This window comes from Hemibagrus wyckioides, linkage group LG09 (genome assembly GCF_019097595.1).
Source record: "Hemibagrus wyckioides isolate EC202008001 linkage group LG09, SWU_Hwy_1.0, whole genome shotgun sequence".
In the NCBI taxonomy this organism is placed as follows: Eukaryota; Metazoa; Chordata; class Actinopteri; order Siluriformes; family Bagridae; genus Hemibagrus; species Hemibagrus wyckioides.
Genome location: NC_080718.1, coordinates 15,538,060 through 15,552,029, shown reverse-complemented (window position 1 = coordinate 15,552,029; position 13,970 = coordinate 15,538,060). Strand labels below are relative to the sequence as shown.

Here is a 13,970-nt window from a genome sequence, read left to right as displayed (position 1 = left end):
GTAACAGGAATTTAACTGAGCGCTCGTGCGAGGAACATGCTGATGGCTTTTTGTGTGATGACATTCAGTGGGAAAACTGCTGGGAGAATACAGCATCCGAAGTGCAAATTCTGAATAAGAAAGAATGTCTACTTGGTCCCTGTGAACACCAGTGCAAAAATGTTCCTGGAGGCCACATGTGTTCCTGTATTCCAAATTATAGGCCAAGCAGGAAAAATCCTGAACACTGTGAGTACTACTGCGACTCTCAGACCTGCCCACTGCCAAGCATCATGCACGAGTGTCCTGATGGCTTCATCAAAGACGAGATGCAATGCACAGATTTAGATGAGTGCTTGTCGAATCACAACAACTGTGAACAAGAATGCATGAACACATTTGGATTTTACAAGTGCTTTTGTAATCGTGGGTTCAAGCTGGTAAACAAGTCAAAATGTGTTCCTCTTACAAATAATGCTCCAATAGCTGGTACACTTGTTACACCTTCTGTAAATTATACATTCAATCATGCGGCTTTTGCAACTCCAGCGGAGTATATTGGTCTAACACTGTTTATCATTCTGGCCATATCTGCTCTGTTGGGACTTCTTTACTATATGCGAAAACACAAATCTGATTTACTTCTAAAAGAAAACGATGCTCCAGACAACACTACGGTTCAAGAAGCACAGTTACAGCTATAAAATGTTTTGGCTTCATGACCTGTAATTTCTTTGTGGGTGACATTTTATAATTGATTTAAGTTTTATGTTGAAATAATGTTTATAATGTAATTTGTATCTTACAATCACAAGCTCATATCAATGTAAACATTTATTGCAAAATATTACTGTCAAATTAGCCTGAATGCTTCTGCAGTGATAACAAAAATGTGTAGTTATATTTCAGTCATAATGCAAGGATTAATGATGGACAATGTTGTATAACAAAGTACCCAGATATCGTGTTTGAGTAACAGTTAAAGATCATTTATTGAGAAACAAGGAAACATGATATATATTGATATTATTTGTGAACTTAACTACCAAAAATAGTTTAATCTGACTGTGTCAAGAGTTCGGGTCAGAGGTTGCAATACAATATCCACCTATCCTCTCAGCACCAACAAAGGGGCATATAAATGCCCCAGCCCATCCGCATATCACTGCCAAACATATATCACCCCCCAAGGCCAAGTCCAGCTTGACAGTGCTTTTGCACAGCACAAACAAACTGGTTCCACAGAAATGACCAAAAAGTGCCACAGTTGTTCAACAGCAAAAAATGCTCCTACCCAGTATCAAGGAAAAATCAGTTACTAAAAGTGAAGGTAGAAAGTAGAAAGCCACAACTAAAATGTAACATTTTTTAATTCATCTCTTACAGTAGAAGAAGAAAACATTTTTTTAATCAAACAAAGACAACAGTCTCTAAAATTCTATGAACGTAGTATACTAAATAAACATCCATACTTTTTTTTGTGTCTCAGGTTCTCCTTTAATCTCAGATTAGATTAATGTTAGTGTGTTTTACTTCACTGGAATTTGTTTTAATCTTTATCTTCTGTTTGGGTTCAAATGACCTGTTTTAATTATTACTTAAAATGGAATTATAACTTTTTTTTGTGACATGAAACTGTGTATGGCTCATTTTTCCCTACTAAACATGTAAATGGACAAATGTACTTTTTGGTGCATCTCTTATACCCTGTATTCCTATTATTCAGGTTTTGTTTGAGTCACTCTGAAGTTGTGAAATATTAATTGACTTTAATAGCTATTAATAGAAATAAAACTAAAAATAGATGAGATACATTCGGTCTGTCACATTACCTTCTATACTTTATTTCATACAGTATAGTTGTATAGTTAAGAGCATCTCCATGCATGATAAGTGACTTTGCGTCTTTACTGTTCTCTGAAAACAGATGCATTTTAAGACTGTCACACTGAACATTGTTTTGTGTAATATTCAAGTACATCATGCATACTTTACTATTAAAAATACTTGGCTATCTAAACAGAGAACCATTTCTATTCCAAACAGTAACGTGTTGTTATAGTAACACTGTGAACAATAAAGACAAACACATTGTGCCTGCAGAACAGTGCAAAAGATATTGTGCAAAGCCATCAATCTTGTTCACCATATTCTTGAATGTATCAAGGATTTATTAGTCATACTGTTAAGTCAGACTTACCAAACTAACGTCAGGCATTTAAGCAAGATTGGAATAGCTGAAACTACGTGACACTAATACCATACATGCAGTGTAAGATGATCACAACTACAGTATATTAATGAGAGCTAAACAGAAAAGGTGCTAGAAATAATATTTATTAGTATAAGACTCCCTTTATATAGAAATGTGCATGATGTGGATGTGGATGATGTGAAATCATAAGGACTTCTTCTAAATGTCAAAGACTTAACTAAAAGTAACTGAACTGTCTCATTGTCTTATGCACTGCAATGCAATTGCAGTGGTAGAGCTAGATGATAGCTGACCTGAGCTAATTAATTTATGATTTTTGTAAGACACAAAATGGGTACGCAATCACTTTGAATCAGTTACTCATTGATTTCATGTAATTTCTCAGATGATTATGTTTCACTAGTGAAGAGCCGTCTTTGGCTAAAAAAGAGTTAATGAAGGCATTTGTGGAAATCTTTTTAAATAATACAATAACTTTTTATTTGTTTATTTCTGTTAAACATGGTTTTGAGATTTGGAAATCTTGAAAATGATTAAATTATACATATATGCATATGGTACAATAGTACATCTGTGGAAAATAATGCTGAAATGAAAAGGAATTATGAAAGAGATGAGAGCGAAAATTATTCCTAATATATATCAGTCTGGAAAGGGGTTACAAAAGCATTTCCAAGGCTCAGGACAAACTAGAGTGACTGTCATTTTCTCTTGGAACAGCAGTGACCCACAATTCCTTCAAGGGCACGTCAACAACACATCCAAGAAGCCACAAAGTAACCCTGATAAACATCTAAGGAATTGCAGGGCTCACTAGCCCAGATAAGGTCAGTGGTCATGATTCCAACATCAGATATTGACTTGGCAAAAATGGAATCCATGGAAGAGTTGCAAGGCGAAAACCACTGCTAATCAAGAGGAACATACAGGCTTGTCTGACTTTTACCAAAAATACAGTGATGAGCCCCAAGCCTTTTGGGATAATGTTCTGTGGATAAGTCAAAAATGGAACTTATTGAAACCTGTGTGTCCCATGGCATCTGACTAAGACATAGCACTAGCATTCGACAATAAGAACATCACATACCAACATTCAGTCATGGTGGCGGTATGTGAACGTGTAGAGAAGCTTTGCTACTTCAGGGCCTGGGCAAACGGCTCAAAATTGATGGACCCATGGATTCTGTTCTCTACCATGTCCAAGTCCTGAACCCCACTGAGACACTGTGGACCTTAAATGGATAAATCATGCTCAAAATACTTCATATGTTGCTGCATTAAAGCAGCTGTTGTTATTAGCGACACTATGTATAAATTTGAGAGAGAGCTCAGTTGCTTGGTGAAAAATAATCATTTAAAATCCTTGTTCTCCCAATGTTATCATAAATGAGGATCTGAAACTAGTCAGTGTGACAAATGAGGAAAAATTAGAGGAAAGACTTATGTACGTCAGTGGATGCATCATAAAATATGTGGAAATAGTCATGGCAGATTTATAACCTTACTAAAAACTAGACAAAGCATTTGCCATTTTTCATACTTTCATACACTTACTTCACCTTGTCGATGATGATCACCCTTCCATTGACGGTTAAGTGAGGTGACATCATTTTATTTCTATCAAGCACTTCCTGCAAGGGTTTTGTCAAATCCTTAACTTATCAGGCCAGAAAATAAATACTGCTAAATTAAACTGTTCCAATTTCCCTGATGACCCAATACACCCGAATACACCCTGCATGCTTACTGGTATTAGTAATGGATAAAAAAAAAAGTGGTAAATGTGTTCATCTGGGATTCTATATGCCATCTGAATGGCATGTACTTTGAGCCCTACAATACAGTAACTCATGACCTCGTCACGAGGAAGTGTCACCTGTATGAACAAAAAAAAAACACAGTCACAGCCTGTTTTTCTTTTACTGGTAAAGAAATTCAAAAGGTACATTCAAGGGCACATCATTATAAATGGTGATTATTAGAAACGAGAGTTAAAGTGAACTGGGCACTAAAGTAAAGCATGCCAGTGCTGGGTAAGTGCACTTTTTTTTCCAAGAAGAAGCCTCTAGGTATAATTTCTTGTCTCTGAGCTTCAGCCTGTCTCGGCAAGCTGACGCGTTTTTCATCACAGACTATGCAACGGCTAATGAGAAGGAAAACAGCACAACGCGCCGTCCAGGCTTGAGCAACATTAATGCGAAAACGTCATTTAAATGTATTATGCGGCATTGCTATACGAGACCTTTGCCATTTAAGGCGTACTATGGCGCTTTGCCTGCTGTCTTTCTGTGCTATGGAAAGGCAATGCTATAACGGAGTGCTTAGTCAACTCACAGCGGATTTCCGACATTAACGTTTCCCTCAGCTTATTGTTCTTAACGTCATCCGTTTCAGAGCACTAATATCCGATTCTTCGGACTTGAAAGATGAATCATCATGAAGGTAGACAGAAAGACGTCTCCGTTTGTCCGTATTGCTATCTCCGGCCAGTTTCTTGTGATATTCAGCATCTTTCCTCTTCAGCTGGTCACCGCCTTCCCACAAGCTGCCATAGGTAAAGGCTTTCTACTCTCACTGCAACGCTCTCAGCTGTGGGCTTATAGAGTGCAAGCTGTAAGCGTTATACAAGGAGTAATGCTAAAGTGGTGGTAATAATATAATGCATGGACAATACAGAGAGTCTTTACATGCAAAGAAATGATTATAGTCGACTGAATGATTAGGCTTGTTTGTCTGCACCATATACTGCTCCTTAGTCATGCAGCGTTTCAGGTTCACCTTTGATCATAATACACTTATACAATCTAGCAATGCAATACAGTGAACGCCTAAACAATCAAGTAGTTGTAGATACAATATATACTGTAAAGACGTATGCAGTAAATCAGTTGTCTTGTCACTGCTGTGTGTCATTTTTTTCAGCAGAGCAGTTCTGTAGAGACCCGGGTGTTCCTGAGCATGGAAGCAGAACACCAAGTTCTGGCGTGTTCTTTGAGAATGCCGTGGCCAGATTCTCTTGTTTAGAAGGATACAGACTAAAAGGAGTGTCAAAGATCACCTGTGTTTTATTTCATAACGGATCAATGGGATGGAGACCAAGCCTTAAACCAGTGTGCCTTCCTGAAGGTGAGTAAAAATCAATTAATCAATCGATTAAAACTATAGTAATGATGATTGTTATATTGATACTACATTTGTATGTATGCAAGATCCAGCTTAGTCTAACCAGCTGCCAAAGCATAGGCTGAGCTGCTAAATAAATTTCCAGACTTCTGATTACTTAAATAAATTGACCAATACTTGTTGGTCTTTTTATCTTAACCAGGTCGGTCAGTGCTTTGGCAGTTTGTAGCTGTTCCGATTAAACTGGATTTTTCCACAGGGAAAAGAAACTTACACTCACCATCCACTTTATTAAGAATACCTGTACACCTAGACATTCATGCAGTTATCTAATCAGCAGAGCAATGCAAAGGAAATAATGCAGGTATACAGGTTAAGGTAATGTTCACATCAAACATCAGGATGAAGAAAAAGTGTAATCTCTGTGAGTTTGATCATGGCGGTATGGATGTTGCTACCAGATGGACTGGTTTGATTGTTTTAAACACTGCTGATCTGAGATTTTCACACATGACAGTCTCTAGAGTATGTCACCAGGTGTTCAAAAGTGTTCCTATAAAAGTGACAAGTGTGTGATCATACAGATATGGCAGTATTTATTGATTAGTTCCCTGACATTTCAGGCTGCATTCTGTGTTGAAAAGTAACATGTACAATGTTCAAACTTCACAAAAAATAAAACTATAAGGATTAGTTCAGTTTTTTGGTTTAGAATAAACAAAATATTTCATTATATATTCATTGAATATATTTCTGTGATTACATTTGCAGTCAAATTAAAGGAAGCTGTAGTCTCCAGATTCATTGACTTAAAAAAAAAAAGTACAAGGGCCAGTAGCCATTAATGACCAGAAATATGTATTTCAATCCTCAAACCTTTTATTTTTCCTCATATATAATTATATGTAGAGCTATATTGTCATACATACAACAATGAACTACGAATAACAACATTCTGCTGTGTATATATACACTACAGGTTTGAAATGAAGACTATTTAAAGTGTTTGTCTATTAATGTATATAGTTACTGTATTAAAAGGCAATTTGTAAACAATTCTAGCGACCATTTGTGTGTTCAGAGATGATAGGAAAATTGTGACTTGTAATAGTTATGAATTATTCAATGAAATACCCATTGGTTTTCACAGCAGATTTGACAAATGATGAATCCAGTAAATAAGGTGTTACTAATCATTAACGATGTATTATTTGCACTCTTAAATATTTTGTGCAAATCTGTGCAACAGCTACTAACTTACAGTTGCAACGATGTGTTTAATAATCAGCACTGGATTTCTTCATAGAATGTCTTCCTCCATATATTGAGGATGCTGATGTTGCTAATAAGACCTACAGGACAGGGGATAACCTGATTGTCAGATGTCATGAGGGATTTCAAATCCGCTATCCTGACACAGACGGCATGGAATCAGTTTGCCAAGAGGATGGAACGTGGGACAATCAGCCCATCTGTCAAGGTATTATGTAATCAGACTATGACTGTCTTACCAAAATGGGAGTCCTATTTTTCACAATTGGGTATTTTATGTTTAGAAGAGAGAGCATTTAGATTTGTATTGTCTACTCAGTGACAAAACATATAGGAAAATATAATCTCCTAACCTAGAAGATGTTTAAATGGACTTTAGATTAGTCATATTTTAATCTATATCTCTTCTTCAAAGCTGTCTTGGTCTTTGTTCTTGTTCCAGGCTGTATGCGTCCTTTGATTCCTCCTCATAGTTACATAAACATCTCAGAGACACAGTCCTCCATGCCCATCGGAACAGTAGTACACTACCAGTGTTTTCCAGGTTATAAGCTGGAGGGTGCAGAATTACTGGAATGCATGTATAGCCTCATATGGTCGGATGTGCCACCCCGGTGCCTTGATGTTGAAGGTGACCCTAAAGCCACCATGCTGCTATATGTTAAACTCAACCTTCATCTCAACTTGTCCTAATAGTTCATTATTTTATTACTTGATTATTTCTTCTGTATTGTAAATGTCACAGAAGCAAGTTTAAGGTTGTTACTATAAATAAGACAAAGTCTAATAGAAAGGAACTTGCCATTTATTATTATAGCTGTAATTACTTATTTTCTCCATCTATGATTGCTTTACAGCATGTCCCTTACCTCCAATGGTGGAGCATGGAGATTACATATGCCATCCACAACCATGTAACCGCTATATCCATGGGACAGTGGTGGAGTTCTATTGTGATCCTGGCTATTCTCTAATGAATGACTACAAATACATCACCTGTCAATATGGGCAGTGGTTTCCTCAGATGCACATCTACTGTGTTCAAGATGGTAGGTCTTCTGAAATTCTAAAAAAAAAATCTCATATTATCAGGATATTCAATTAGTGACTCTTCTATAAGACAAAACATATCCCGTGTGCTTAAAGTAAAAAATAAGTTAACCTAATGTCTTTAACTGTAACATAATTCATGTAAGGTTTTCAATTCAGGCCGGAGGAGATCTTTCGCCTGGTTTAATGGATATGATTCAGTTCCTAAAACTGAAAAGGTGTTTTGGATAAGGAAAACGTTACAGGAAACAGGACATCCAGGAATGTAAGTGATCATCAGTCATGTGTAAAGATCATTCGCTTGTCTTTATTTCCTCAGAGACTTCATGGCCTGGCTTTCAGGAATCTTTACTGCATGCATGGAAACCAGTGGCATTCACTACCTCAAGTGTGCTGTTAGCCCTGTTTCTGGTCATCATAGCAAAGATGTCTCACTGCAAGTGCAAGAGCAATCAGAATTCAAGGTACATCAGTTAAATGTATCTAAAATGAATAATGTAATGCACAAAACACAATGGGGCACAGTGTTATAGGAAATTAAGATTGTGTGGTGTGGTGGAGCCTGACAGAACCCCATTATCAGCATATCCTAACATGGCTTATTCCTCTTACAGCACAACAATGTCCCAGTGATTAAAACCTTTATTCAAGTAATGAACATCATAATTTGAAAGTCAGTTTATAGACTTATTTCCTCTGTTTTTTTGACATTAATAAGACAAGCTTGATATACAGAGAGACCACAAAGCACATCTGTACTGATGACTCTCCTGTGACAGAAAACATATAATAGCCTACTGTATATGATAACATACAGTATTAGAACAAGTTAATTATTAGAATTACAGCCAGATTTTATATCAGAGCTGCTGCTATGGAAAAAGTAATTTAGAATCTGATTTGAATATTCAATAGAGCTGGGTTTAACTAATACTAATGAATACAATCTTTTCCAAGTGAAGAACGAGAAGATGCCAGGGGTCCAAACGTCATAATAGTGGATGGAGTTGCCATACCTCTACCTTCCTACGAGGAGGCAGTGAGCGGTTCATGCTACCAGCCTCCACATGTGCTTCCTTCTGCTGGTCCAGAACCCACACAGAACTCAGAAGAGCAGGACCCTCCCTCATATCCAGGACCCACAGAAAGTCAGCATGATGCTCCATTGGACATTGGAGATGCTGAAACTTGTGACAGCATCTCAGAGCCATCAGAGTGTCTACAAGCTATGCATCCATCTTCTTCACATGATGTTGGGTTGAGCAACGTATCTGAGAAGACTAATGCGATCACCTCCATGGAGGAAACTGCTTCCACGAGTCCCAGCATAGATATTGCTGATGGTAAGTAGGCTTTTGCCATCTGTTGTCAAACATTCAAAATGTATTGGAGCTTGAGGGAATGCAGTTATTTACTGATAACTGTTAAATGTTGTTTGACTTCTTTTGTCTAGAAATTCCTCTTGTGGATGGTGGTGAAGAAGACTTCTGATACCATACAGTTTTAGATTTTCTCACTGCTGTATTTAGACGTTTCAGCACTGCACATTGGTTTAACATAGACCCATTCATCTCTCCTACAGCCAGGCTGTTATTATAGCCAACATTAAATACATTAGCAAGGCAATAATAACATCATATGTTTAGTTCCTTGGGCTTGGGCGATGGAGGATAAACTATGCATTTGTAGCTATACCAGTTTGTTTCGGCATAAATTTCACATTGTTGGTCAAATACAGCAGTTACCAAAGGAGAAATCACATTTTAAAATCAATTTCTGCTATTAATCAGTCAACTGTCTGGCTAGCCTTCACATGCTACATAACAGGAGACCATGAAGTATACTGCTTTGGGGTAAATTAAAAATCTGTAAATTTTATTTCAGAGATGACGGATGATACATTTGAATTAAATTAGATTATTTAAAATATATTCAAAGATTTCATTAATGTGTTTGCTGCTTACAAGTACAAAATATATAAAAATTAAACACAATCTTTCTTAAACCTTTCTTGTAATTTGTTTCTTCAGTACATGCAATACATTCAGTCCTCCCAAAGTTTACCAGACTTTAATAAACAACACCTAGGTCTACTGGCACCAATCACTTTTTTCTTTTATTCAAAAATACAAATTACTTACGTTTCTTTCTTTCTAATACACATTGTATTATTATTGCTTTTTACTGCTTATGCATCTCAGAGAACAGCAGCATTTACGAACTGAAATGTACCCAATTAACACATATTCTAATTAACATGTTTCTCCATGAATAGCATTAATGATCATAAATCCTGCTACTATAAAAAAGCAGCCATGAATCTGTAGTATTTTCTAATGATATAGATGAGTATTTTCATGATAGAATCATGACATTGATTAAAAAAAAAAATCTGTTTTTTTTAGCCTGAGTATAGGCCAATGGCTTTTTCTATTTCTTGGGAGCATCTAAGAAACAAGGAACATCTAAGAAACAAAGCTAACTGCTAACTTTGCATAAATACTTCTCTATTGTGCAGCAGTAACACAGAGACACACACCAGATGTTCCACTTTCCATAGTTTAATGACCAGTTATAATAATATAATAATATTTGTATCTACAGTTAAAGAAAATCAGATATGGAGCAATATACATGTATTTCTCTTTAGTTCTTTTGACCTGGTGTATTGACTTGAGTGAACTTACACATATTATTATTATTATTATTATTATTATTATTATTATTATTATTATTATTATTATTATTATTATCTACTTTTATATATTTTATATATTATTTTCCCCTTTTATATAAATTGTCACATTCTGCCTTCAGATCCAGATATCTCGCTTACGTGATGCTTGCACTATGCGATAACAAACTATTTGCTGAGAACGAAAGTTAAAATGGCTTTTTGTGAGGAGGCCTACTTTCCAGATACAACATTCACCAGTGTAATAAAAACTAACCTTTATTCTTAGAAAAATATGCTCAAGGAAGAAGCTTACATGAGGAAGGTAAATATAAGAGCCAAGTCACTGAAAGAGCCACTTAGCAAGAGAATCATAGCTGCCGAACTGAAAGACTAGGACTGGAACAGCATTTTCCACCTAGATAGGTTACCAGATTATTAAAAACTACAATTCCAAACCAACTAATATCAAAACAGGTCCCTTACTTTCAAACGTGCAGAAAACCTTTTACTGAAAATTTAAGAAACAGGATTTTGACTCCAGGCACCAGACCTACAATAGACAGGTTGTCACCCCATTGTCACCTAAATATTCAGTTCTGGGCTTAACATATACACACCCCTTTCCCTTGACAAAACATGCAATCAGCAGCATTTATTCAGGAAACAGAAGCCTAAAAAGGCAGCTGGCCCTGACTGTGTCTCAGCAGCAGGCATTGTGCTTCTCACCTTTGCTGAACTCTCACCAGCTTCCAAGAAGCTATCTCCTGTCTAAACAATTACAGACGGTTGTCTTAACCTCTGTCGTCACAAAATGATTATATACATTAAATCAAAATGACAGTCAATACTCTCCAGAACTGCATACAAGACTAATAGGTCTATAGATGATGCTCTATATCTGGGCATCTAAACTACTTTCACTAATACTCCCACATTCTGTGTTCCTCTCCCCCAACTGTCACTTGATCCATTCATTTCCATACTAATAGAAAATGTTATGTCATTGACCACATTTGGGATCCTCTATTCCCCAGAGCTGGTCTTCTAGAGTCCCATGTGCGTTAGTCACTCTACGCTAATGACTGTACTTCTAACTTTTCTAATTTCCTGATGACTCAACTGGTGATGTTATTCTTTGGACTGCAAAGACGTCAGTCATTTTGTGTCCTGGTGTGTGCTTGCCAATAAGCTAGAGATGAATATACAGAAAACTATGGATAATGGTTTTAGGCACACCCCACTCTTTCCTTTGAGAATTAATGGGTCACCTATTTCTAGGGACACTCATCAAACAGGATCTCTTTCTTCTGTAAGAGCGAAAAAAAACATACCACAGTTGATAAGAATGCTAAACAGCACATGAGTTTCTAGGACATTTGGGTTGTCACAAGATCTGCTGGATTGTTTCTAATCAGCCATAAAAAAAATAAAAAAAAATCAGTCATCACTTCTTCCATCTGTATTTGATACAGTTCTACATCTGCTCACTCCATGCAGAAACTACAACAACGATCTGGAGAGAAAATTTTTTTGTTTCTCTTCGCTCTACTTACAGACCTGTACTCCTTTATAACAAGGAAAAGAGAAAGAAAAATCATCAGACTCCTTTTAGTCAGCCCAGTCCCACTTCCAGCAGTTCCTCTTTCAGTGGATCGTAAACATGAGAGCCTGAACATGAGTACTTCCACGTCCCATAATCCTCTTGAATGTGGACCTTTCCTACAACCCACTACTGTAACCTTTTTTGACAATTACTTGGATTTCAGCTATATGTTACAATTGCTGGTGTTTACTGTATTATCTATTATATAAATTATTGTGTATATTTCATATTGTGTACTGTTGACACCAAAACAAACCTCTTGTACTGGTTCTGATTATGATTCAAAACAAGCAGCACACACACCCACACCCCCCCACACACACACCAAGAATGTTATGAGATCACTTTCTTACTTCCATTTCACAGTAACAGGCACTGAATGTATCCAAGTGCTGTGAATTCAGATCTGGCGCTCTTTTTAACACCTCTCATCCTTACAAATGTTCATTATTTGCATTTACAAACCACAAATTGAACCACCAACTTTAACACATACCATAAGCTTTAAATCATGTATGGTGTGCAACTTAGTATTTACTTTTAAAATATGGACAAATTATGTTTCCTTTAATGCTCAACTGATTATCTGATTGTCTACACTGTGGAAGTAATCCATTTAGGTCCTTCCAAAAAAAATGCCCCCATTATAGATGTCTAACATATATCATTTTGTAAAATAATCTCAAATGTATTCTGTATATCTATCAACCAAACGACATCCAATGTGCCATGAGACATAACTAGTGTCCTTTTATGCTTCGTCTTTCAATTATTATCTTCATCTTCCCAGGCCCTTAACTTCGGAGATGAACACACACACACACACATGCAAGTGCATAATTTAATTTATAATAATTGCAATAGTGCCACCCAGTGGACATGTGTTTATCTCCTGCACCAGAAAAACTATTTTTACAAACATGCTTCCTAATGAATGATTTTATATTTAAATTTCTGTTGTGTTATGTCAGATGTTAACAGTCAGTTGTTGGAGTCAACTGAAGCCTGAAACGTTGCTTCCAAAAAACAAGACAAAACAAACCCCATAGATTGAAACCTGTTTGTACCCTACAAGCTTTAGCAGCTTGACAGATTTTCATTGTGTGATATAACAAACCAAAACACAATTATATCCAGACATGCTAGAACCCGTTTAGGTCACAGAGTCACTAGACATCTTTGAAATATTGCGTGTTTCACTTCATGGTGTGCAAAATATTTATTGAGATAAGGAAGGTTGTAAAAACATAATGACCCTCACTGGCTTAAGAGACCAAGAAATGCATGCCAAAAGGCTACAGTTCATTACAACAGTAAAAACTTAATGACACATATTTTATAAGCTTCCTGTAGAGATCTTTCCCTTGAGGCCACTGAACTGATTGCACAGGATACACTCCTGTTATTTCTGAGATGAAAGGAAAGAGAATATCTTGCATAACAAATCAAAATATTATTGTTTTAAATGTAACCCCAGTAATGGTGGCCTCGACTTACCCAGTTGGGAAAATTTCACACAGCAGCACAAGCATCTGCTTGAGGCAAATAAGAAAGAGCTCTATCTGCCAGAAAGTGCATTACTTTACAGAAACTTTGCATTTACTCAGTCCAAATAAGTGGAAAAAATATCTCAGCTGTAGCCATCTGCCCAGTTCATTAAGGAGAGCTCAGCTGATGAGATCAACTGTAGAGAGCTAAGGGTTGAATAGAAAAAAATATATATATTATTTAGTCTGATTTCAGCAATGAAATACAGGAGGTCTATTTGCTAAACTGCTCAAATTTGTTCTAAGTTATGCAATGAGCTGCAAGTCTTGTCAGATTTCCACAGCTCAGACACTCCCATTGCTCTTTATCTCTTTGTTAGTCATTCATTTCCTCCGGCTTTTCCTCATGGGGTTTGCAGTGACATAACAAACCACATAACTGTAATATAAACACCTTCACACGCAAACAAGCTCACATGCATATGTGTGTAGTAATGAGTCCCTGTGATCATAGGAAATAGATTAGATGAATTATATACACACACAATATTAATTCACGGTAAA

At 36.5% G+C, this 13,970-nt stretch overlaps 1 protein-coding gene across 3 annotated transcripts; it reads left to right on the top strand.

Moving 5' to 3' along the window:
* Positions 1-2,686: 2,686 nt before the first annotated feature.
* susd4 (sushi domain containing 4) lies at positions 2,687-9,627 on the top strand. Of its 3 annotated transcripts, XM_058399230.1 has the most exons (9): positions 2,687-4,227; positions 4,589-4,748; positions 5,117-5,320; positions 6,624-6,797; positions 7,032-7,220; positions 7,447-7,638; positions 7,959-8,103; positions 8,597-8,982; positions 9,093-9,627. In XM_058399230.1, the coding sequence occupies exons 2-9, from the start codon at positions 4,631-4,633 to the stop codon at positions 9,128-9,130; spliced, it is 1,446 nt and encodes a 481-aa protein (XP_058255213.1). In that variant the 5' UTR covers positions 2,687-4,227; positions 4,589-4,630; the 3' UTR covers positions 9,131-9,627. The 3 variants fall into 3 exon arrangements, with proteins under 3 accessions (XP_058255213.1, XP_058255215.1, XP_058255214.1); XM_058399231.1 differs by lacking the exon at positions 2,687-4,227 and having other exon boundaries at positions 4,291-4,748; positions 5,120-5,320; XM_058399232.1 differs by lacking the exons at positions 2,687-4,227; positions 9,093-9,627 and having other exon boundaries at positions 4,286-4,748; positions 8,602-8,944.
* Positions 9,628-13,970: the final 4,343 nt, after the last annotated feature.